At 40.5% G+C, this 26,575-nt stretch overlaps 1 protein-coding gene across 1 annotated transcript in view; it reads right to left on the reverse strand.

Annotated features, from left to right (window-relative positions):
• Positions 1-21,432: 21,432 nt before the first annotated feature.
• The window catches only part of CHSY3 (chondroitin sulfate synthase 3), a 251,977-nt gene continuing 246,834 nt past the window's right edge, over positions 21,433-26,575 (reverse strand). Inside the window, exon 3 of the mRNA XM_019555330.1 lies at positions 21,433-25,160. Within this exon, the coding sequence (XP_019410875.1) occupies positions 23,598-25,160 (1,563 nt within the window). The 3' untranslated portion in view covers positions 21,433-23,597. The remainder of the gene's footprint in view (positions 25,161-26,575) is intronic.

Here is a 26,575-nt window from a genome sequence, read left to right on the forward strand (position 1 = left end):
CTGACTTCCTGCCCTTTGGGCAGGGGGCTGGACTCGATGATCTCCCGAGGTCCCTTCCAGCCCTAATGTCTATGAAATCTATGAAACAAATTAATGTGTAGACACACACAATATGGGGCGGGGTTTGACACCAGGAGATCATGGTGTTAAAAAAAAAAACCACACCAGGAAAAAGCAGAGTGACGCAATTGGCAGCATTGTGTGCTACCAGAAACTGGAGCCTGGCTGGCTACAGCCATGCTCTAGCTGCCAGCCAAGCTCCACCCACTGGAATTGCCTCCACTGGAACCATGGGAGGTCCCCAGGACACATGGTAAAGCTGCTGGGGCCAGTCCAGGTGTTGTCCCAAGCCTCCCATAGCCACCCAAAGCATTTTTCCCCTGTGCTAACCTTGAAGCAAACCCACCCTTAATAACCAGACTTGGTTTTAGAAGAGGACAATCACTTGCTTTCAGGATTCACATCCACAAAATGTTTAAAGTAAATTGAAACAGATGTTTTTACTGTGTCAGGCAGGAAGGATGAACACCAGTCAAGGGAGAACTTTCAGCAGAAGATATGACCTGATGACAAAAGAAAAGCAGATAAATCGCTATGCATTCAGGCATTGTTAGACAATGAATTAACCCAGGCAGTGATATTAGTAGATGGTACTAATCCTAGTTTTACAGGAATGACAAACTATTGCCAGGGGTTTGAGAATGCGAGTATAAGGTTATTGATTCATTAAAAAACAAACAAAACAAAAACCCCACAGAACCCAGAATATAATTGTTCATCAATCCTCATAATCTAAACCTACCAAAAAGCTTCTGGTTACAGGGATCAAGGACTGAAGCATAGCAGTACTGTGCTTATTGCATTTTATTGTGATCTCTCTACTTCACAAGGCATGGAAAATGGAATCTTGACAGAACAGAGCCATGCTCGTTAGCAGGTTCCCCCTCCCTCTCTCGTTTTGTCACCGTTGTCAGCTCATTTAAAATTATAGCAGTGCTTTCAACTCTGCCTTCTTCCATTAGGCTGTCCTTAGCTTCTGACTTATTCTTTCATCAGTGACTCCTGATTACTATAATTTCAGTTTGACTGTGGTTCTTTTGCTACACCCATTGGTATCTTTCCTTCACATTTTCATTCCATTGAACTAAAAGTGATGTCAGCCACAGGATAGAAAGCAGCGGTAATCCAAAGGGAAGATAAACACTGCAGTGAAGGTAGGAAACATCCTGCAGTTGATTTATTGTTTTTTTGGGGGTTTTTTATGCCTGAAGCCCTGTCTTCTGTAATCTGAAAAACCTACTGTCCAGCATTTGAAGAAGGAAGTAAAGAAATAACTGTATGGTTCTCTGATAGCTGTATCCAGTAGGGGTGTGCGAAGTGGGTTCTATTGGATTCGGCCCAAATCAGGAACAGTGATTCAATTTGTTGAATCGGATCACTGTCCCCGATTTGATTCGGCCAAATCTGAATCTGAAGGTTCAATGCTGATTTGGAGAATCAGCGATTTGGACACAGACACAGCTTTAAAAGGTTTTTCTATATGCGTTGAAGTTGCAGGCGTGGCTTGTGAAAGCCGTGATGCTGGGGTGGATGGAGCATCCCACAGAAGCATGGGGGGCTCCCCAGTGTGCTCAGCAGCAGACCTGGAGGTGGACCAGTAGTTCTTGTCCACTTCCAGGTCCACTGAGGAGCATGTAGGGAGTCTCCCTGCACCTCCTGGCTCAGCAATCAGCTGCAGGGAGACCCCAGGTGCCCCCCCCAACCCAGGAGGCACCAGGCACCAGTCACTGAGCTGGGGGCCTGGGGGGTCCCCAGTGAACCGGAAGTGCTTCTGGTCCACTTCTAGGTCTACTGCTGAGTGTGCTGGGCAGCTCCCCGCACTTCTGTGGGATGTTTCATCCACCCCAGCATCGCAGTGTTGATGAGCCGGCTGCTACTTAGAGGTATATAGAAAAAACACTCACTTAAAGCTACGTCTATATCTGATTTGATTCAGAGAGATTAAAAGGGTCCTCTAACTTGATTCGGAGATTCAGCTACTGAATTGAGCCGAATCAAAATCAGGGACTGAAGCTTCGCACAGCCCTAGTATCTAGGTATTGACTTGTAATTGAAAGTCTGAATTTGGCTCCAGTAATAGGAAGTTTACAGACTGAGTTCTCTCTTTCTTTTTTATTGATTTTTAATTGTAACACAAACAGCAGAAAGGGCTCTCTCTTTCTCACTGTAAAAAGGACAATATATTTAGCCTTAGTAATGGAAAAGAAAATGTATTAACCTGTAAGTCAGTGGTTCTCATTCCTTTTACACTCAAGGCACCTCTCATTAGATTCAAGGCAGAAATGCCAGCTCTTAGCTTTCACTCATTTCTTGACTACGGAAAAATAATAGAGCAGTTCTGTTGCCAAAAAAAAACAAACCTTAAAGGGATGCTGCAGAACTCTAGTTGAGAACTACTGCTGTAACTGAATACACAGACAAATACTGTGAAAACTTCTCCAAAGATCAATTTCAATGAGCGATGCTAATTTCAGAAGTTACCAAAGCTGCTAGAATTTTATCTAAAAACTACGTTCACTAGACATCTGATCTTTGAAAGCAGATTTTTTTTTGCTGATCTGTTAAGAAACTCTCCTTCCTTTTCTATGCAAGAGATATCAAAGAGGGTGAGAAGAAAGTGTTTATATAAAGGCCTTGCCTTGAACTCTGAGGCCCCTGGAGAGACAGTGGTAGTTAAAGTGGGAGATCTAACCAGCAGTAGCGGGGGGCAATCTCTGTTAGGCAGACATAGAGAAGAGTTTTCTGGGACTTGCATAACTAGGCTTTGAATGATGTAGCTATAAGCTTCTAGGCTCAGAATCATGCAATTAAACTTTAAGTTGCAAGGGGATTTTGCTTCAGAAGTCCTTGAGTTTAATGGGAATTACATGGCTAAAATTCCATGCATTTCTTTGAAATATGGGCAGCTTCTCAGTCAATTCCTCTTGTTGCTTTGGATCCATAGTGAGTAAGGTATTCATATGTGACAAGAGGGAATTTGTATTAAGAACAGCAAAGGTGTTGCCATTATATTTCTATGGGCTAACTGCATAGAAATTTCATGCAATGGAATACGGCCAACTCCCTAAAGGTTAAAGCTAAAAATTAATAGCTTTTCCTGTAATTGTCCCTTTAAATTTTAAATCAGTATGCATATGTAGATCTATTAGCAGATTACAGTATCTGACAAAAATATGCTTATTTATATTATTCTTACTGAAGTACACAGAAGCCCTTATTATGGGCCAGAATGTGCATTATACAAAGACAAAAAAATGGCCTGGGTCCAGAGGGGTTTGCAGATGTTTTCATGTTTCCTGGGTGTGAGATACAGCATGACAGAAAGCTTGCTTGTTTAAAAATTAGCAAGTGGGTGATGGACAGCTTTGTGGCATTAATCAGTGGCAGGAAGTTGGCCCCTCAGTGCTCAGAGATGCTAAGTATGATGGGGCTAAACTGAGACAGCATTTAAAAGGGAAGAGAGGCAGGAAATTTGATGCAAGACAAGAGGGAGAAACTGGTGGAGTAAAACAAGGGATGATACAGTCAAGAAAGTGGCAAACTTGGTAAGTGGTATGTGTGGCAGCAGGATTCTGCATGGTTATGGTTGGAGCCATATGTCAAGGGTTCTTGCTGTGTGACTGGATACAAAAGGCTGTATCTTAGAAACATTAAGAAGAAAGAACCAGGAATATTTTGGATGTTAATACCTAGAAAGAAGTTAAAATTGAACATGCTGCCAAGATTATGTGGTTGAAAGATGGGCAGGATGGCAGTACTGCCCAGAGAAATTAACAAATGGAGTGCTTGGGAGGGCAGGGCCAAACGGGTATACTGACTTTGAGATGATGGTTAGATATCCAGGACCAGATGCCAGACAGAAAAGGCCAAGATGTTAGTTTGGACGGAATGAGGCAGGCCTTGGGAGAGAGATTTATCTGTGCATTGTCTGCATAGAAATGGTAGTTCTTTGTGAGCTCTGCTCTTATCTGCAGACCCTTAGAAAGGCAAGAAGATAAGGGGCCAAGAACTGAACTATGTGGGACCTCAACAGAAAGATGGAGTAGAGAAGGGAAGGAAAACAGTGACAGAGGTAGAGTCAAGACACAAAAGGAAGGACACGATTTTAAAAAAGAGGTTCATGGATGAGGAGGATGCAGTACTGTTTTGATATACAGCAACAAAAGATTGTGGCAAGAGTGGCTTTAGTTGAGCACAAGGGTTTGAAGTTGGATTGCAGACTGTCATGGGTGGGGATGGAGGAGAGGAATTCCTGATGATTCCAAATTCAGTGGACATCAAATGAAAAGGTGTACTAGCTGACGTGGAATGTAGGATGAAACCTGATTATTGAAGATGGGAGACACTAAACTATAATTGCACTGTTAGGGGGAAGAACCAGAGAGAAATGAGGAGCTTAAGGAAGATTAAGGAAAGGAATGAGAGCAGGTACAAAAGAAAATCAGGAAATGGAATAGAATTACTGTGGCATATGGTGGCAGGAGAGAAGAGAAGAAGCTTTTGTGAGGGGACAATGAAGCTGTCACTGTATTTTTTTATTTTCCATGGACAGAAAAATGGAAGCAGGAGGAGAGGAGGTTTTGAAGACTGAGTCTAAGGTTGGAATTCCAGGGTAGGATTTACTTAAGTTGAAGAAGTTGAGTTGCTTTGCTGGGAAAATAGCAGAACTAAAGGAAGAAAGAAAAGTTGTAATGGAAGAGGTCTATCTGCTCACAGGACTTCCAGAGATGCTCTGCAAGGTGGAAGTGACAACAAGGAAAGCAGATACAGGGGTTGAGCTGGGCCTGGGCTGGTTGGGCATGTCTCCAAAGAAATGTGAAGCAAAAGAATGGAGGAGCAGGTGGATCAGAACTTGGAGAGACTCAAATGCTACCAACAGAAGCAAAAAAATAAAAATAAAAAGAGAGAAAGAGAGAACAGACAACAGATAGCTTCTGCGATGAGAAGTTAATAGCTCTGTTGGGCTGGGAATAATGAGAAGACTGAGTGACAGGAAATGTGTTGGGAGGTGGATGACCCCCACTGTTGAATGAAAACAGATCATGGTCAGAGAGGAGCTTGCCTACAAAAGATCAGAAAGATCACCATTTGGTGGAAACCACCAACTGTTTACTCATGCATCAAAATGCAGCATAACAAACATATTCTCATACGTTAGTTTGGATTCTGTAAAATTTCTGTGAGTTTTCATCTAGGCTTGGATTCCCACAGCACTTACTAGAGCTGTCAAACAAGTTGAAAATAAGGGCACTGTCATCCCCTCCCCACCCCGCATAACAAATATAATTGCCCTTGTCAAAAATGCACATTTTCCATGAGTTAGAGTCTCTTAAGAAAAAGTTAAGGAAATTGCCTTATGCAAAATGGAATGTCTTACTAAGCAGCTGAAGGTTATTCAGTCCAGACAGGTACCCTCAGCAAACCATTACTGTTAATTGAAATTGATAATGCTGAAACTTGAAAAGACTTCCATAGGGACAAAGAGGATGATGACGATGATTTTTAATGGCATCCTATTTCTATGAAAGGCATCTTGATCTCGTGTTTTTTGTTTTTTTAAACAGACTGTCAAATTATATTGCTTTGATTAAACTTTGAGTTGCAAACCTCTTGTTCTTATGATCAGAAATGTGTTAGTTGACACCACTAGTTACTTTTGAGTTTTTTGCTTCTGTTCAAGGTCAGATACTCTGTAAAAGTTGGGAAAATACACCCCCCTCCAAAAAAATACTCATTTTCAGATGTGACAGTACAGAAATACATTATGGACATTTTTAGACATATTCACAGATTGATTCCTAGCAGTCAAGAGCACATAGATCTGAGGATCCTCTGCATTGTGGCATTCTGAATGTTACACTTAGTTAATATGACCTGGAGAAAGTGGAGAAATAGTTTGAAATCAGTCAAATGAAATTCACCAAGGAAAAATGCAAAGGCCAGCAGTTGGGATAGAATAATTGCACGCACAAACACAAACTGAGCAATGAATGTCTATGCTGTAGTACTGAAGAGATGGACCTGTGGGTTACAGTGGACCACAAGCTGCATATGAGCCAACGGTATGATTTTTTTCTGTTGCAACAAAAGCCAACAACATACTGGGTTGTATCAACAGGAGCATAACTTGCAAATCAAGGGAAGTGATTCTCTCACTCTAGTTGGCACTGACGAGCCCTCACCTGGAGCATGAAGTCCATTTTTGTTCCCCACTCTTCAAAAGAAACGTAGACAGATTGGAAAGAGCCCAGAAGAGAGTTACAAAAATGATCAGAGGCCTGAGAAGCATGACTTCTGAAGAAAAACAAAAAACTAGCGCTATTTAGTCTGGAGAAGAGGAGCTGAGGGAGGGGGCGGAGGGGGGTGTTGATAATGGTCTTTGTTAGACCCCAACTCTATGCGGCACCCAACAACTAGGGAGATAATGATTCAATCACTCATGAGTCCTGCTACTCATTAGCCAGAGCGGACAGGGAGCAAACACTACTTGCACACATTGCTCGCAACAGCTTTATTTAGAATTTATTTAGCTTTGAACTAGCTCCCAAAAAAACCCCAACAAATCAGGGAGTTGCCCTGAACAATGGTTTTTTTCCATATTTATATACCTTGGTTCATACATACTAACATTCACTCCACCCATGTCTCTCCTCAGGTTCCACCTATTTCTCCTCCCATCTCAAGCTTCTCCTCGGTTTACTGTTTACTTCATTAGCATAGAATTGCCTATGCATTCCCTTCATTTACATGCCTCTCTGCTAAGAGCACATGTGTAAGACCATGAACTTGGATACTCTTGGTCACTTTCTGGTTCTCTGCTGACTCCAGCAGCCTCTCCAAGGTCTGGCTTCTGTCTTATCACCTGATGATAGCTGGTGGGCTGTATCTTGTTCTTCTTCCACAAGAAATCATGTATCCTGCACACTATTCCATTGTTAAAGAAACTACTTGCCTAAGCATTTGCAAGGTTAGTTTAAGTCATCATTCTGCCTTGTGACCAGCAGCTTTGCCGAGACACAGATTAAAAGCTTTGTTCCAGCTGCAGACCCAATGCTCTCCAATAATCCAAATTATTGTCACCCTTACAGTCTTGAAATACTGAAAAGCAATTATAAAGAGAATGGAGATAGCTTTTTCTCTGTGACCATAAGGGACCAGACTAGGAGCAACAGCAGCAGAAGAAATTTAGTTTAGAGATCAGGATGAACTTTGTGACCACAAGGGTAGTTAAGCATTGAAAAGGGCTACCTAGAGAAGTCATGACATTTTCATCCCTGGAAGTTTTCAAGACTGACACTTGACTAGGATTGTTGAGTCAGGGATGATTCTGCCTTGAACAGGGGGCTAGACTAGATGACTTCATGGGATCTCCTCTAACCCTGATCCTGTGATCCTAATATTCTACTCTACTTTCCAGAATAAACACTGAACCTGTCATTCAATTATTATTTTAATTTGAATTATCAAAGCACCTAGAAATGTTAGTGATTGACCAGGACCCTGATAAATCAGGCACTGTACAGACATGAAAATTGTCATGCTTCTGTAGCTATGTCTGTTTTCCTGTTACACTCTCCTTTTCCTCTCCACCTCCATTTTTTCCTGACATGAATTGGCCCAACTTCCTATGAAGGTGGGAATCACTCAGAGCAAAATGACCTTAAAATACAACAACAACCAGAGATTCTCTTCTGTGGGCCAGGCATCTTTGGGTGGCAAACAGCTCTGCCATGCCCTTCATACATGTTTATATAGGTCTTAGTCTAAAGTATGACTTCAAGCCAGCAATCCCTAGCTGAAGTAACAGTCCTGTAAGATGCTGGTAGTTAGAACAGGTAGGAGCAATCAGGTTGCTGTAACCTGACCAGAGAACACCGGTCTAGCATGCAGAAAGTACCACCTTGCTCTTTTCTCTTCACATACTCTAGGACTTTTTGGCTATATGTAAAGATGTGACTAGCAAGTATCCACACAAAAGACTTCTGGCAATTTTTTGGTGCTATCTTATGGATTAATAATGAAGTTGGTTTTCCCTTCTTTCCTATCTTCAGTACAGATGCTGAATCAGAAACTGCCATGGCCTTCTACATCTGTTTCTCTTTCTGTTCTTGGACTAGACATACTCTTACCACCCCACCCCCATCTCAACATATTCCACACTTAAAGTAGTTTTAGGGCTGTCGCAGCACCACTGCTCGCTGTCCCCTGGGGTTCTTGCAGCAACTCAGAATAGTTGCAACACCAGTTGCAACACCAGTTACAGCAGTGTGCTAGCTACCTCAGCACCCCCTGCCCATTATACTGATGTATAGTGGAGATGTATAGCTGCCATTCTGGTTTTACACCATCCAGAAAAGCCCCAAGCAAGGAGGACTATGCAAGCACATTCCCTTTTTTTTTTTTAAAAAAAAACCTTCCCCAATTACAGGGATGAGGAAGCATAAAAGGCTGATCAGGCAAAGGAGAACTAGGTTCGACTGTAAAATTACTCTGACATATGGTAAGTAGTGCTTAAAGTAATAAAACTCAAATCTGTTCTGATGTAGCAGAAGCTTGGCTGTCTCATTGTATCTGTCAACCTTTCAGGATCATTTTGTCCAATGTCCCCAATTCTTTGCAGTGGTCACCCTGCTCTTTTCCCCACAGGTGATCTTTGTCACTTATAATGTTCTAAATACTTTGCCAAAACAGCAAAGATGCTGCAGAGCCTCTGGGACAACTTAGGAGTACATTCATGTTTCAAATGATGTCTTGTGTAACTTTAATCTGCCAGCTAATATCATCCAAATGACATTCATCTTTTACTCTATTCCTCTTCCCCACAGAATTAGGTTTTAATGAAAAACTCCCTGCAGAAATTTTGAACAATCCTACATCAAAGCCTTCTCATCTGTGAATGGGCCATGAAATAATAACAGCAATTCCTTCCATCTTCATCTTGAAGTGAGGGCAGATGAAGAGACAAATATGATTCACTTGTACAGCAAAATGAAAGTTGTACAGATTTCACAAAATCCCTACTAGCAGTTAAATTATTAAAATTCTAGATATATTGCATCATAAAACAATCTGGTTATATAGAATATGGCTTGCTGCAAGCTGTCGTATCATTCTGATTTATTAATGCTTTATAGCAGCAAGAAGCACTTTGTAAATCACCCTTAATAGTTCACTACTGTAGCAAAACAGAATAAACAAACTCTGTTTTGAAGGACCATGTTTCATGTTCTCAGGTATCAAAGGAGGCAGTGGGATACTTAGTTTAGTTGTTTTGAACATCTCAGGGGGTCAGGAGAGAGAATATTTATCTTTTCAAAGTGAAAAAAAGGCACTGATCTTCATATGGATCAGAGGTCTGATGTGCTGCTGACAGGATGGCAGGAAGGGGCTTTTTGTCTTTAACCAAAATAAATCACAAATGAAGCCTGATTTTAGAAATGAAAAATCTCAGCCAAGCTATGTTGAACAAAGGATACTGCTAAGAGATCAAACATAGTTTTAAAACCGTATTTGAAGCAAGGCTAATTGCTCAGTAAGTCATTTTCTCTTTCCTTAAACATTTTATTTGAAATAATTGTGCATTTATAAAAACTATTTATATATAGTATATAAGAAAAAAAAGAATCTGTGACCAACATCTTATCTCCTGGTGTAGGTATATGCCTCTCAGTTTCAGTAAGGTTACTTTTGGATAGACCTCATATATACATACACTTTGCTATTTATAATATAGTATATGGAGGTATGCCCAAAAATAACCTTAATGAAACAGAGGCATGAGATAAAATGTTGGTCACAGATTCTTAGAAATTTTGCTATATCATCCAATTCTTGATGCATTTACTTCAGTTACTCTCTAGCAAAAGTTCAATTTCTGTAACATTAACCGTGAATTTTGCACGTTATAAAAATGTGAAATTTACAGTTTGCCATTCCAGCATGAATGCTGTTACCAGTTTTTGTGAGGTTTTTTGTTATGGGGAATTTAGGACCCTTTTATACTGAGCTCTTATAGATGTGACATTTTTTGAGATAATAACCAGGTTTAACAAAACTCTAAAAATACCAGAGATAATCTTCCAGTTGGTTAGAAGCAAGTTTCACAAAACGTTTCGCATCTCCATTCTGTGGGTGAATTCATACTGATAGCCTCAAGAGGATTCATTTTGGCATACCCTTGTTGTCGTTGCAAATGACCACCACCTTTAGTATGTTTAAGAAAAAGATGAGGGAGAAATTGACTAGCAGTCTAAAGTGCTTCTTCTTCTCTCTAGTGTAAATAGTATATTTCTCTTAAATCAAGTTAAGACTATAGATATTTGGTCCTGTGCACCATATGTTGCAGGAACCAGGTACAGCAAGTCAAACACAACCCAACCTTCCATATAGCCTTGACTACATTTTAAAATGTTAACCATTTTAAGCAATTATTCAAAGAATTAAGTGTGGAGAGATTTCTGTTACTAAAACTTTTCTTTGAAGTATCAGCAAAGAAGCCACAAATGAGCATGTAGCCTGCCCTCACCTTTACAGTCTCTAAGTGTCCGGGGGAATTTTCAGAAGCATTCGAAATTGGCTTGCCATTGCTCCCACCGAAGTCAATTTATCACTGAAAGTCCTACCTCTGTCATTCCAGGACTGGTAGAACTACACTGTTGAAGCAATACAGAGCACTGTTCCATCAATGCTTTACCTGTTTAGCTAATTGATAGAGGACGGCATTGCTAACAATTCGCCACCTTTTTTTGAGAGGTAAGGATTGAATCTGCAGAGGTATTAAGGCAATCAAGACCCACTGAAATTAGTGGTTGTTGAATAAGCCACCTGAGTTCTGTTGGCAGTTAAGTAAAATCCAACAGCTTTGGTAAAACTTTTTGATTACATGGAAAATTTGACAAAGATATATAGGATTTTTTCCGAATAGTATTTTTTTTTTTTAAAGGATGATATTTTTAAATCAATTCTATCAATAGGAAGAAAATATTTTAAATACTGTAGAATATAACTGGTGAATGGCCAACTCTCTCTCACAAAGCACATATTTATGTTTAAGTCCTGTGTTAATATTAGCTTTACTTTTAAAAAAAAAAAAAGAAAGAAAAAGAAAAGAAGGTGTTTTTGTACTTTGCTGTAGTGGATCCTGCATGAACACAATGTTGTGACATGCATAAATCACTTATTTTTCAGTAGTCACCCTGTAAATTTAAGAGCAAGAGCTGTGACAAAGGAGTGACTACAATATAAAAAGCTGCTGGGAAACCTTGTATTTGCCTCTGGAGAAGTTGGAGTTTGTATGTTCAAATGCAGCAATGTTTGTATTAGTGAACTACAGGTTAGCAATGTTCTGTTGCAATTTTCCTTTCATGGACATTTTGATTTGTTTCATAAATGCTACATATGCTATTTTTGGACAAAGTTAAGCAACTCAAAATATGATTAAACTTGGGTTTTAGCAACTCAAAAGTATAAAGGCTCAGTAATAAATAAGAACTTATACAAGACAGTATTTTTAAAGTTAATATGCACATTTTGGTGGGATTTTCAACTTTGGTGGAAGCTGGACACCTGTCTTCAACAGGCTTCTCTGAAATTCTCATTTTTATATCAAATGCTACAACAACTGAAGTCAGTGGGGATCTAGCATCACATTTTCTTGCAGAACTAGGTCCTTATTTTGTGGATACATTTTATTGTATTCTTTCCCCAGCTGGGAATTCGAGCCGTCATGAGAAGAGAGCAAAGAATGAAGTAATAACGTTCAGGATACTTTAAAGTGAAGTTATAGACATATGGAAACTTTGTTATGAAGCTTTGAAACTAATTCAGCAAAGTGCTCATTCTGCATTTTTACAAGGCAGTGACATCATTATGGTGCCCACCACAATCATCCTTTTATAAATGAATTATTCTGGTGCTGACAAATAATGTCATCTGTGATATAAGACTCTATTAAATAGAATGTCTTGCATGGCAAGAGTTGAACCAAAAGTTGATTTCTTCTGATGATGATGGAAAAACGGAGACATTTGATTCCCCATCCTAGATAAAACTGTGACGCTTCCTAGGACATAAATGGACCTTTGGCTGAAACTTTGAAGGTGGGAAAAAAAAACCCAAAACCAAAACAGCAACAAAAAATGCAGCACAAAGACAGAGGAACTCCCTGCAAAGTAACAGCTTTCTTTCTGCTGTTTGTAGTTACGGGATGTGATAATCTCTCAACAAAAGAGGTGTCTGGCTCAAAGAATGCAGTGTAGCACTGGCTTCAGTATTTCTTTCCTGCTGAGCACCTACTGTTTGTTTTAAAGACAGCTCTCCTCTAATGCAGGCTATTTTAGCCTGATATTGCACATTCTGTATTGTGCACTTGACAGAAAATGTGTGCAAATCAATATGAAAAATGATGAAGAAATTTAAGTTTTAGACAAACCAATGAAAACAAGGACATTTCAAGCTCAGCCTGGCTCTTGACCTTTAGCATGCCTTAATGTAGGACAATGGGGCATAGAACTGCAAAGCGTAGCATACTCTCTCTGCTTAATAATTAATATTTTTAGCCTGACCTCATCTTTCTGTTTCTCCTGCACTTTAAAATCATTTACTACAGTGACCATGATAAAGAATCCATGATGCTTGTTACTATTTTATATTCCCAACTAGTTTCTTTCCTTCCATTTTGTGTGTTAATTTTCTATATGATCCTTGACAGTTTCTCAATTCAATTTCCCTCTCCCTCTGTGATCTACCTTCTGCTGTTTATTTTTTTGTGATCTACTTCTTCTCCTCACACATATGCAAACAATGCTGATGCTAGGCCACTTCCTGATGTGCCCAGTCATATCTTCTCTTTCATTTGCTCAGTACTAAGTAATCTACACATACGGTTCTCTCTCTTCCCCTCCATATCTTTCACAAATGAGATCAGTGGTCTTCATCCCCCCTCATGCATCCATTCCTGGGTTCTGGAATGCTTTTTCATTTGTTTTTTCTGCCGAGAGAGGTTCTGGATCTAAATCTTGGCAGTCTCAGTCATTTCCTTTGTGAGCTTGCACCTGCCCTTTTGACTTCTTCCTCCCATTTCAGTAGAGCACTGCTCTATGCTGTTTTAGCTCATGTTCCATGATGCATAGCAGGGGGGGCCCTCAGATGCACAAACATCAACAAACAGAAAGAAAATACAGGAATCACCTCAGAAGTGGTTTGCAAGCCTTACTCTTCCCTCATCCTGGCCCTATGCTTCTCTTGTAGTGGGTCCCTTTTCAATGCAATTGCCAGTCCAAAGATTGGTGGATGCTGGGATCTTTCCAACCTAGGGTCTAGATCCATGGACTTGTCCTAAAATCTGATACTGGCTATCTATTACCCACAAGCAGCTTGGGAGTAGAAAATCTGAGGCGATGATGCTGAAAACACAGCTATTTTAATTCACTTGTATCAATGCAACTATAGTGGGTTCAGGGTTATTGCTTAAGCTTAGTCTTTAAACAGAATACAGCCCTCTATTTGCAGGCCCAACGGCCTCTCAGGAAACACCACAAACATAAGTCAGAACTCAATAACACAACATTATGATAGGGTGCACTCACAGTCCCAAGTCTTCTCCAGCCCTGAGAATGACGCCAGCTCACTCCTGCTCTGTCTGCACCACAGCCTTCCATCGCCACCTGGCTTTGACGCTGGTCTTGCAGTAGTACAGCTGCTTCCTGCCTTGGGTCTCTTTTCAGACCCTGAGAAGTAGCACAGCTCGGTTCTACCACCACTAGCCTCACTTCTCCTAATCTGTCTTCTACCTCCATTACCTCTAGCTCCCTTGTTTAGGAGCTTTTAACTTCTTATGGCCAGCTAATTATCTACTTCAGCTGGCCTAGTCCTCCAGGCAGACCTGTAATTAGGGTTGACTGCCTGCAGCTGGTGGTAGTCCTGGCAAGCCTGCAGACTCCTGCAGCGTGGAGTATACAATCTGCTGCAACCCTTTTCCAGTTAGCCTGTTAAAGGGACACTTTATTTCTATAACTTGCTGTGACTGCCAGGCTTAGAATAACTGCTCCCGAGCGGTCTTTGCCTTGCAGGTTGATGTCAAACGCCAGTTGGGATCTTGTCTGTGCCAGAATAACTCTCTTCTCTCTGTGTCCCCAACCCCGTTCTCTTCTGCCACAACTTGATGTCCCTCAGTGGGAGGGGTCGGTTGACAGGGTACCCCGTGGCCCAGGATTTGCCAGCGGTCACTAACAGGGCTCTGCCACCCCTACACCCTGGCCTCATGCCACCTTCAGTGTGTCACTTGACTGTTGTTCTTGTTCTCAGCTGTGGGCAATGCCCCCTGGCCTGCCTCTAAATGCCCGCAGCTCCTAGCCACAGTGCTCACCGTCAGAATCTCTGCCATGGCCCTAGTTGCCTACACCCCTTCCTTCAGGGGAAGGAAATCAAAGGAAAACTATAGACTTACAGAGGCTTCCTTTCAGCCTCAGTCCCCGGGCACACTCCCCTAGCTCTCTATCCCTTAGCCAGGGTTGACTAAACAAATGAAACAACCAAGAATGCCGAACGCCCGGTCTCTCCCTATCCTCTAATAGGTCTACCCCAAACACTCCCAGGTTTCCTTCTGGCCTGACCCAGACCAATCACCTCCAGTGTTCCTCCCTCCTGCCTGTCACCCTATCTGGGTCTGGCGGCGATGCCCGCTCCGATTGTACCCCCTCAGGGCTCTCCAGTGGCTTTCCCTCCCTGGCAAGGCTGTTTCAGTGCCCTGTCATCCTGGCACCCCACCTGTGGGTCGCTTCACTCCCGGGTAATCCTCCAGCAACGTCCTCAGGTGCCGTGCCTCCAGTTCCCCCGTTGTCCAGTACAGTTGCCCACCGAGAGGTTTGGCCCCGCTCTGTCCACATCCCTGCCAGCTCTCCTGGCTCTATGAGTCTTGCAGGAGAGGCTCCTTTCGTCATTGATGGCTACTGCAGCTTTTTACCCGGGCTATCCACCCCCTCCACAGCTGCTGTTCTTATTGCTGCCAGCCAGCGTCTAACGGTGACATCATCAGCTGGCTGTAATTGAACAAAAAGGCAGCTAACGAGTTGCATGGGCTCCTCCCTCTGCCTCATGCATGTCCCGTCCTGAGCTGCGGGTAAATTCTGCTCATTACTTTGCCTCCCGGGACACTTGCCTTATCAAAGACATTTTTGAGTTCCTTACCTTTCCAGTACAAGTCTAATACAGGGCTCATCACTCTACTACCTCTGCTTAATTTGGCCCTATTTGTTTGAAAAAGAGTTTGGCTCATCTTTAATCATGGAAATATTTATGGCAATAACTCATTTATTCTGGATTTCTCATCAAAGTCACTGAATCAATGTGGTAAGAAAATATTGGCAAGCGCACTTAATTTCAACCACGTAGCTATATTTACTAAGCTACTGCAGACATGCACTGCCACTCTCCAAAGACTCTTTGTTCAAACAGTCTCTTTCATTTATGGCAGTAACAAGCCACCCAATACCAAAAAGCATATAAAGACTATTATGAAAGACTTTAGAATTTTGGGCACAACTAGAACATGTTACCTAGTTCAACAACAGCAAATACAATAAACCATTTTTAAATGAAAAACAGAAACAAAGTCATAATTGTCTCTTCTATTTTCAATTTCCTTTGCTGTATTAAAGGTTAGTTGTTTGGAGCAGGCAAGTATAGCAGTGGCATCAGATGTAGGATTTTGCTATTGCTGTAAATAGTTCTTATATTCAAAGCACCACTATATATGTGAATATGATGCGATAGCACAGAAAAAATTGCAGGAGACAGAAAACTTAACTTATACTTTAAAGTGAGACTTTTATATTTAAAGTTCTTTTAGAAGAAACCTCTCAGTGTCAACATCGGGCTCACAACTCAAACTGTGACAGACCCCTATTTTATTTCCCCCACAATCAGATACTTTCCATATCAGTGCTGATGCATAGAGGGTGTGCAGGGGTGCACATGCACCTCCTGAGAATGCTGGTGTACCCCCTGACCAGCCACACTCCCTGATTAGGTGACAGGCAGGGGGGACAGGCGGGAGTGCTGGTGGCCCCCCTGCGAGCACTGGCTGGGGAATGGGAGCGCCGGATGTAGCACCGTGGTCACTTCTGGAAGTGCTGTGGCTGCTTCCAGGAATGCCACAGCTGCTTCCCGGTTGGTGAATTTTGCCATGGGGGGGAACTCCCCTCACCAGTTGCTGACTGATTGCTGGGGGCACATCCCTCCCCCAAGTAAGGTGGCACCAGTCACCAATGTTTCATTTCCTTCCTTTTTAAAATTGAAATGACTGAAGCTAACAACATACTGGGCTGGATTTGTAGGAATGATTCCGGCAGATGGGAAGAAGTGACAATTCCCCTTTATTTGGTACCGGTGAGGCCACATCTGGAGCACTGCGTCCAGTTTTGGGCCCCTTACTACAAAATGATGTAAACAAATTGGAGGGAATCCAGTAGAGGGCAATGAAAATGGTTAGAGGGCTGGATCACATACTTTATGACAAAAGACCGGGGGAACTGGGCTTATTTAGTCTGGAGAAGAGAAAACTGGGTACAACTACACATTCATTAATGTGCCATAATTATGGTGCATTGTTTAGTACATGTAATAACAAGTACTAAATGCACCATAATCGGCACTACTGTGCATTAGCAGAGATGAACACTTTTTAGGTGATAGTTAATATCCATTGGATTAATCTGTGCATGTCGCTGGTAGGTGTTGTATGGCTTTGGGGACCTCTTCATCAGTGTCCTGTTCCCCAGCAACTTCAGGGTGAAACTCTATTCCAGTGCCCCCTAGATGGTCTGAGCACTGCCCCTTTTCTTTCCTGCTACATCTTTGGTGTTCTTGTTGGGGAGACAGTTCCCTGTTGGGGGACCTGGTGGGGTCTTGACCCTGTGGGTGTCTTCATGGGGCTCCTAACCTCCCCTTTACCCCACCCTTACCACCTCCTCAGCCTGGGTAGATGCTGTTCCCTGCAGGTCTTCCCACACTGCCCACCTTGATAGGGTTGGGTCTTCCTGGCCATCAATCTTTAGGGATTTGTCCCTCATCTCTGGGTCGGCTTCTCCTCTCCTGGGAAACTAAACTTTCCCCATCCGGGGCCAAACTGTCACTGAAGAAACTCAACTGAAAATGACTGGCTTCTCCTGGCAGGCTGCCGAGATTTCCTCTCTCTGGGCTCTCAGTTCCTGGGGGAAGACTTGTCTGTCCCCTTTACCTTAAGAGCCATGTGTACAGGCAACTGCCCTGTTTCCAGCCTCTGCTGGCTCTTCTGGCATCATCTCCCTGGGGCCCGGCTGACCTGTGGTCCTGTTGCTCTGGTCCCTCCAGCTGGCGCCACCTACTTCCCCCTCCTGGGGGCTCATGATTCCATATACTCTGCCTGCTGTAGGTCTGTCTGGGGATGCCTGCGGGCCTGAGGAGCCATCCCCAGCCCTGGTGTCTGAGCTCCTGGTTGGAGCCCCTTTGCTTCCTGGCAGCATCCCTTGAGGCTGCTGCCTCTCAGTGAGGCTCCCTTGCCCCCATTGGTCCTTGATGCTGCCCTCTGCCTCACCCATCTGGGTCTTCTGGCAGGCACCCGGCTCCTCCTTGTGGCAGCTGGAGCTGGAGACTATCAGCTCCACAGCCAGCATCTCCCAGTGTTCTGCACCTCGCTCCACAGTGCTGGCTCAACTGAATCCCCAGCTGCCTTTTGAGCAGCCCGCACTGCTCAGGAGCCATGCCCCCAGCTCTCACTAATATGCAGGCTCAAGCAGCTATGAAACTGCTGAGCCTGCATTTGTTGGTGTTGGTGTTTGGGTCTCTTCCCAGCTGCTGCCTGTCTCTGTTCCTGTGGTAAGTATCAGGGTACACTGATCAGGGTCTAGGCCATGCTGGGGTGGGGCTCCTGACTCCCCTCTCACAGTGCATTAGCACAGTTTTTGTGTGACATGCTAATGTGCAGTAGAATTAGTCCAGTAGGCATTAAGTATCTCACGTAGATGTGCCCACTTAGAGGGAATTTATTAGCAGCCTTTAACTACATGAAAGATGGTTTCAAAGAGGATGGAACTAGACTGTTCTCAGTGGTGGCAGATGTCAGAACAAGGAGCAATGGTCTCAAGTTGAAGCAAGGGAAGTTTAGGTTAGATATTAGGAAAAAAACTCTCAGTAGGAAAGTAGTAAAACACTGGAACAGATTACCCAGAGGGGTTGTGGAATCTCCATCCTTGAACGTTTCTAAGATCCAGCTGGACAATGTCTTGGCTGGGATGATATTCTTGGGGCTAATTCTGCTTTGAGCAGGGGGCTTGACTAGATGACCTCCTGAAGTCCTTTCCAACCCTAATTTTCTGTGATTCTATAACAGCATCCCAACTAACATATGAAAAAACTCTGCATCTCCTCCTTCAAACTAATTCACCTATTTTGGAGGTCTTTTATATTATTTTGTAATTTAATCTCTTGAAATTTAGAAGTACGGAACTTTCTCCAGAAGCCATTTTACACACTAATATATATATTCTTTATGTCAATTATTTTATCATTTCTGCACATGAATCTATACAAACAGGCAGCTGGCTTGCACTGATTTCCATACTTATGTAGGTATCTAAAACAGAAAGTTTAAATCTATCGTGGGTACATTTATACCAGCTACACACAGAACTGAGTACAGATTGGACATATGCTTAGTCTTTTTTTGTTCTAACATAGCTAAGTGGTGGTAACAGCATTTTTGAATGAAATATTTCATACTATAGAAAAACCACAAAAGATGACCAATGGTAAAGGCTGATCTAAAAATAGCTGAAAGTAATCTGTGCACTAGGACACTGGGTTTCCCTAGCTGTTGGTTCCTAAAGATACGAACTCTGATGTCTTACAGGAAGTTTTTTGTAGAGGGTCCTTTTTGCAGTCTGTGGCTGTGGTTTGCTGATTTTTTTCCCATTTGGTTAAATTTTTGGCGAATGCTGAAAAAACACAGTAATGGCAACTTTAATTTGTTCTAATTTGTACATGGCAACTGGATTTGAGGTATTGGGTGCCTGTACAAATGTTTTTACTGGCACATATGAATAACATTTGCATCATCTTGACAACATGGTGAATGTGTACTCTCATACATTGTTTATGACTAATAATCATTGTATTAACATACTTCAGAGCTGCTATATCCATTCTGGAATTTCAGGTATAACAGGGACCAAGGCAAAAACTCCAGACAGAAATAGGGACCAAGAAACTTCCTGAACTATTCATTCTCCTAAATTTGAAGACAGGAAAGATTTTATATTTCCTTGCCTTGGTAGGATTCCAGGTTAAAGGAGACTAGAGGAAAGGATGAAGTAATAACATTCAGGATACTTTTAAATTCAACTGACAGACAAATGGAAACTGTGTGGCAGCAGACATAGAAACTATAATTCAACGAAGTGCTCTAGTTGAGCATTTTATATGGTAGTGTCATCATAAAACTATAACAGAAATATCACATGGCTTCAAAGACGTTCAAATGCTGTGGCATCATTGACTGAAAAGGGGATCAACCAAAAAACCCGAAAAACTGGAGGAAGACCTTGGGCACTAGTTAAGTCAACAAACATGAAAAAAGGCATAAAAAGAGCAAAAATTTCAAAGGAGGAATAAAAGAATAAAAAAGAATCTGAATTTAACTTTTTACTTTGCTTAAAGTAAAAAAAAAACCCAAAAAGAAAACTTTTAAGAAAATTACTTTGCCTTTTCTTAAATATTACTTTATTATGAACCAATCTCAAGTTGCACAACAGTAAAAAGTCACACATTTGTGATTTTTTCTCTTGTATCTAAAGGATAGCTTTGTCATGCGAAGCTAAAGTTTCTATGACTAGGGACAGAAGTTACACAAACTGGTTTCAGTGATCAGAAACTGGTTTAAACCTGTAACTGAACAGAAGTTCAGTGTACATAAACCCATTTCAAAATGGCTGAAACTGATTTAAGATAAACCTGGTTGAATGGATTATCAGACTTAACTGATTTGGCTTAAACTGTTTTATGAAACTTCTGTCCCAGACCCCTTTCTGGTTCAAGTTAAATCACAATCCCCCAGCATCACAGCATGCTTTGCAGCCTGGGCTGTGCTGGGCTGTGCTGTTTGCTCCAGAGAGCTGGGCTGGCCCTGCCCCTCTGCTCCTTAGCTGAAGCAGTGACGGCTAGCTGACAAGGGATGGGGGCAAGCCCAACTGGGGATGCAGCACATTCTGCAGGAGGGGACTGCCCCCTAGCCAGGCAAAAACCACAGCTAGGGTGTGGGGTCAGGGAGGGGGGTTAAATTTCCCCCACTCAAATGTGCTGCTGGTTGTAAGTGTGGACTATAAATCCCAGAGGTACCTGGAAGCAGGAAGAGGAAACAATGAGCAACCATACAGAGTTCCCACAGACCTCTGGGGCAGCAGTAGGAGATAGTAAACACATAGCCAGAAAGCCATGATCTAGCACCCCCTGGTTTCTGGCCTGAGCCACTGCAGTCATGTGAGTGCATTTCCTGAATCAAAGGTAAATGTCTGTTCACTTTCTGTTTCAATTTAATCTCTGCAGCTTAGACAAACCTTCAAAGACTGAATCAATTCAGCCTCAGGCTTTTTCACTGTCTGTACCTAGCCCACATGTTAGCTAATTCTTATTTTTAAATAATACTTAAAATCTTTTTAAAAAGTGATGGAATTACTTAATTTAGGAAAATGATCCTACCACCTACTTTGCAAGAATTTTCTCTTCAAATTTCAAAGGATTGTTATGTGTTCATGTTAGAGTCATTGCAAGTTGCAGTTGTTCTGTATCATCCTTTAGGTTGAACACACAACCCTCACCTGTACTTGGATTCTTTAAGGGTATTTACCAAAATTTACCTCAGTCCTCTGCTGCATTCATCATTAAAGTGTCAAAACTTTTAAGTCCCATTACTTCTTAGGAGTACTTTTGTTGATGGTACCACTATACATTTTTCAGGACACCAGAGTAACTGTCCCAGAGGGAAACTTCTTGTGAAAACCCACATGCTATGATGAATGCTCTTGAATAGCATATTGGATTGGGAGGAATACATTTTTCTAATTTTTTAAAATTATTTTTTGCTTTTTCTGTGTCCCAAAGGCAGAAGTATGAAAAGTAACAGCCCACTTATCAGTAGTTAGAGTTAAGAATCTATTTCCATTTGCAGGAGGTCTTGAAAAAAATGTCTATTACAGTGTATTGTGTTATTAACCCACTGACTACACATATACAAAGGGACATTATACACACTAAGTACTTCATTTTACAGTCAAAATTGTGATCAAAACTGGATAAAAGCAAAGAAACATGATGGACACTTCAGGGTTGTTTTTTTTTTTCTTTTTATCTACACATCCATATCATTACTTTATCATTGTTATGCTCTTTTAATATGATCTTATTGGCAGGTGAATTATCCCCTTAAATAAAACAACTCAAGTTTTCAAATAATCTCAGGACAATTACTCAAAACACAATGCAATGTTTTATAATGAAAATTTATAATCAGGTTTATAACAAAGTAATTCATTGTATAAACAAATGAATCAGTCAAATGCTAAATAAATATCTATAATGCTAAATATCAACATCTTGTTTATATCATATAGGGCCTGATCCTGCAAGCCCTATGCATACAAGCCAACTTCCCATTGAAATCAATGGCTTTAGTTTTTATTTGTCTAGTTGTCTTTTAGTTTGAGCTGAGCAAATACATCATAGCCAATAAGTTCTCCAGTGAAATGAGAATTGGAAAACCAAAAGCAGATTATGTGTTTGTTACCTCATGTGATTGCTATTAATTTGTTTTTATATTTATCAGATCTTTAGCACTTTACTTCCCCCCTCTGAAACTGATGCCTCCTCACAACTCAGATCTACAGCCAAGTGTGATCTGTGCAGGGGTTTTTTTGCAATTTCCTGGTATGTCTGTAAACCTACTGGAGTTTGTGCACTAGTAAGAGACAATCACTTGGATTTTCATGGAAAGCAAACAGAAAAAGGGCTGGACATAGCCAAAGCAAATCCGTGGAGCCATATGAATAAATAGCTCAGGACTTTTTATTTTCATTATTTGCTCAGCTCTTCTTGTGATATAGTTTGAAATCAAGTTATTACATACAATCAAAATTTATTCACGCTTGGTTAAATTCTGATGGTTTCTTGCATGTGTCTGATTTTACCACAGATTCATAGTAAAACATCTTAAATGTGTGCCTAAAAGAATGATAAAACAGAAGACCTTTGCAAGAAAGCATCTCTACAATTGAAAGGATGAGCAGTGTTCAAAGTGATTATACATTCTTCCTATACAAAAAACTTCTCTCTAAATATAAAAAATTACTTTATTTTACTTAAGTTGGCTTCATTTTTAAATATTCTACTCCACAAATCCATAATATGATCATTTCAGGCCGTCCAGAGAGATAAATCGTAACACAGTCCTATAACCTCCACTGACATAAATATATTGGCAAGGAACTTTGACCAGCAAGAGTAAATTGTCAACCTTAAATAATTACTTTTTACATTTTTAAAATTTTAACAATGGTTGGTCTCAGAGTACCAATATTAATGCACAATGTAGAAAAGCAATTTTAACTATCCTTTTAATCACCCTTTGCATCAAGTGCAGTTTTATGAAAGGAATGTAAAACAAATTTTTTATATATTAGATACTCATTTAAAAAGAGACAAAGCAACTTATTCTATGTGTTTGAAAAGAAGAGTACTGCATGTCTGTACTTTATTATAAATAACCATGTTCTGTCAATAGTTTCTTCTTGCCAGCAAACGAAGGACATTGGTTCACAAAGCTTCTAAAATAACACAAATATTTGATTAAATCATGTTTCCTTGAGAAAATAAAGTTCATTTGCATTTAGAGCAGACAGTAATGAGGAGTTCATTATTATTATAAGATGCTTAAGGAGTTGGTAGCCAGTACCAGTTGCATTTGGAAACAAACGCCTCAGTTTTTCCTTTTTTTAAAAAATAAAGGTACAATCATAGTTATTCGTTTACTTAAAAAATTCTAAAGATGAAGAAAAGCAGTGTTTATATATATAAGTCCTCATATAAATTATAAAACTCAAGTTTATGTTACAGAGTCCCTTCCACAGAGGAAGCATATAAAGCACTTTTGTGTTATCTTCACCAGTAAATAGTTTTTATCACATTAAGTTTGACAAACGCAACAAAGATGATATTGCATCCTAAAGCCCAAAGAGAATAATCTTTTGATGCAGACTCTTATGACAGATGTGCTCCATGGGATCATTTGATTGCTGTGAGTTAACTCAATTTCAAACAAAAGGAGTACGAAAGTAAAACAACTAAGCAGTTCAGTAGGAATTGGAAATATCAGTGAACAGCAGACTTGTCTTCTTTGAGGTCAACAAACTATCTTTGGAAGACAACAAAGAGGAGTTAAAAAATATGACAACAAAATAAAAATAACAATAATGAGGTAAACTCCCCTAAAAAGGCAACAATGAACTGGAATGTCAGGAGAGAGTTCGATTATACCTGACACCTAAGTGTTTTTCTAGCCAGATTTCAGCGAGCTGCATGGTAGATGCAAATGTACTTGCTTTGGACCCTAAGCACATTTTATATTGTTTAGGATCTAAATTGGGGTCACACTGAACTGGATGAAAAACATGCACAACTCCTACTTCTTGACTTCTAAAGGCCTTCAACCCAGATATTATTACTTTGTTAAAGAGGTCTACATCTTCAAGTCCCCAGCCTTGAATTGAGGTATCAAATCCACCAACAGTCAGTAGGTCACTTTTGTAAATACAGGTGATTCCAAATCCATAGTCTCTCCAAAATCCACTTTTCTTTGTAAAAACAAAGCTACTATCAGCTGGAGTGTTTCCTCCATATGTTACTTTTGGATCATATTGACTGAAGATGATAGGGTAATAAACCTGTTGTCCCTGAATAGTATTATCTCTACATCGCTGGAGAAAATCTGGGGTGAATATCAGGTCAACATCACAGAATAGCAGCAAAGTGTCATTGTCAAATTGAGAAGAGGCTGTTTCAAGACCTAAACCTCTGGAAAACTCTCCCGTCATGGGAATCAAGGTTATATCAGCTGTTGGATACTTATTATTATATTCTTTAATTAACTCCATATGTTTGCTGGAATCTTGGCCAGAGTCAGAACTGAACAGAATTATTGCCAGCTTTACATTCTGCCTTGGAATAAGACAAACTTTTTCAAAATTCTCCATAAATCTTAAGAAAATGTCATATCTTCCAGTGAGGGGGACAAGAATATGTATTTTCTTGTCATAATGTCCCCACATTTCTTTGGTGCCTTGAAACGATGAGAAAATCTTTAAAGAATTTGAAAGAAAAGACAAAGACTGAGTGTCACTGTTGATATTTTCTACAAGGGTTCTTACATCCAACTCCTCTGCTTCTCTGAAGAAAGGCTTGCTAAACAGTTGCTGAAGATAGGCATGACGTCTCACTGGAACTGTAAGTTTTCTTCCTTTGTGCCTTTTGTACAAAAGCAGTAAATCCAAGATGTACTCCACTCCATGCAAAGGATCAACTCTACGGTAGCCATATTGTATTTCCTTGAAATCAATGAGTCTTCCTCTAGATTTAGAGTTTTCATTTATCATTTCCATTACCTGCATCACTGTGTCATCCAATGCTGCTCGCAGAACGTTGCTGATACTTTGTCGGGGTGGTTGGTTCTCAGCCATTGAGTAAAGGAGCTTCCCTGTGAGGAACTCCCATTCAATGACTTCATTCCTTTCACGTGGCTGGAAACGATTGAAAGAGGGCATCATTCCAAGCTGCTGATCTTCCTTATTTATTTCACTGTTACTGAGCTTGCTCATTAGAGCACTTTCCCTATGGAGCTGAATGGTGCGATAGCGCAATTCTGAGATTTTGCGGCTCAATATATAATTGTGCAGCCTATATTGGTAGGCTGGCCTTTTATTTGGATGAAGTGTTATGGCTGTATGAATTTTAGTGTTGTGAAGATCTTGGATGTAACCCTTCCGGTTGTGTTCATAATTTTCATGGAATAACTGCTGCATCTAGGAAGAAGGGGAAAAAAAACATATCATTAAATGGATTTTTATATACATTTGAAAAAAAATACATTTAGTATTCATGAAATCCTTGTAGATACTTTTATAAGTTATTCAACAAATATTATTCACATAATTTGTATGAAGTCCAGTAGTACCCACATTAAGCAAATAAGATTTCCTAAATAAAGTGAATGACAATTTATAGAACTTTGTTTCATATAACTGCAAAACCAGAAAAGTAATTTTTACAAGTACGTGTTCATGACTCATCCCAGTACTTAGCAAAAGGATGTCAGAACCCTCATTGGTTTTCATAGAAGCAGGACGAGGCTTGCGGATGGAACGAGGATGTGATGCTGCAACACATAAAAAGTGTATTTGTACGTATCCGTACTGAATGGCTAAAGGGTCTAAGGACATTTTTCAAGATTCTGACATATAAGTCAGTATGTACCAAAAGCAGCTCATGTTTCTTTCTCCAATAAACAAATGAACAGATCTCCTTAATATGGATTAAGCAAATTAACCTTAATTTAACTAAACTGTTAAACTAACTGTTTAATTTAGTAGTTTTGTCCTATGACCACACAGGATTAAGCAAATTAATTATAGTCACTTGGATAATGAGTACAGGCAGTAATAAATATATATACTGTACAGAATCATGCCCAATCAAGCATGAGTATCATTTACTTTCAGCAAATTTTATTATTTATTTTTGAGATAAGTCCCGATATTCTAATTGTCAGATTAGTAACTGTAACATAACCTCACAAAGAGAGGTTCATTTTGTGGCTAAAGCACAGGATCAGGGGTTTGAACATCTGATACATGCACCCTACATATGCTATTGACCTTCAACTTTTTGTGCCTTCTTTGTGCCTGTACAAAGAGGATAGTTGAAGCCAACATAAAAAAAATTAAAGGTGCTTCATTCTTTCCTATGATAACAAGCATTAGCTGATTGCCCAAGGGCTGGATTCATATTTCTAGTACTGAGAGATAAGAAAAAGCAGGCTGTTTTTCTTCACATGCTTAATGAAAAACAGACTGGTCTGTAATTACATTATATAAAAAGGGAAAAGTGCTAATTGGACAAAAAACATTGCTCAGAGCATTGTTGGTGAACTGTAGTACTAATCAAATTGAGACTGGTATTGAAGTCTGTCTTCTCTACGCTGCATAAATCAACAAAGGTGACATTTGATATCAGAATAAGTGATATCACAACATCAAAATGTTTAAACTCATTTTATGACAAACCTTTCTAGAGCAGAGTTCCCCTTCAAGTATTTTGCTTCCCAAAAAAATTATTAAACAGAGAATAAATGATTCCTGAAGAATACTGTCAGGTTGCATTCTCATAAAGGAGCACCTCCCCACTCCCCACAAGGTTAAGAACCAAGGTGGAAAACATT

The sequence above is a fragment of the Crocodylus porosus genome, unplaced genomic scaffold (genome assembly GCF_001723895.1).
Source record: "Crocodylus porosus isolate Cpor-Errol unplaced genomic scaffold, CroPor_comp1, whole genome shotgun sequence".
Lineage (NCBI taxonomy): Eukaryota > Metazoa > Chordata > Crocodylia > Crocodylidae > Crocodylus > Crocodylus porosus.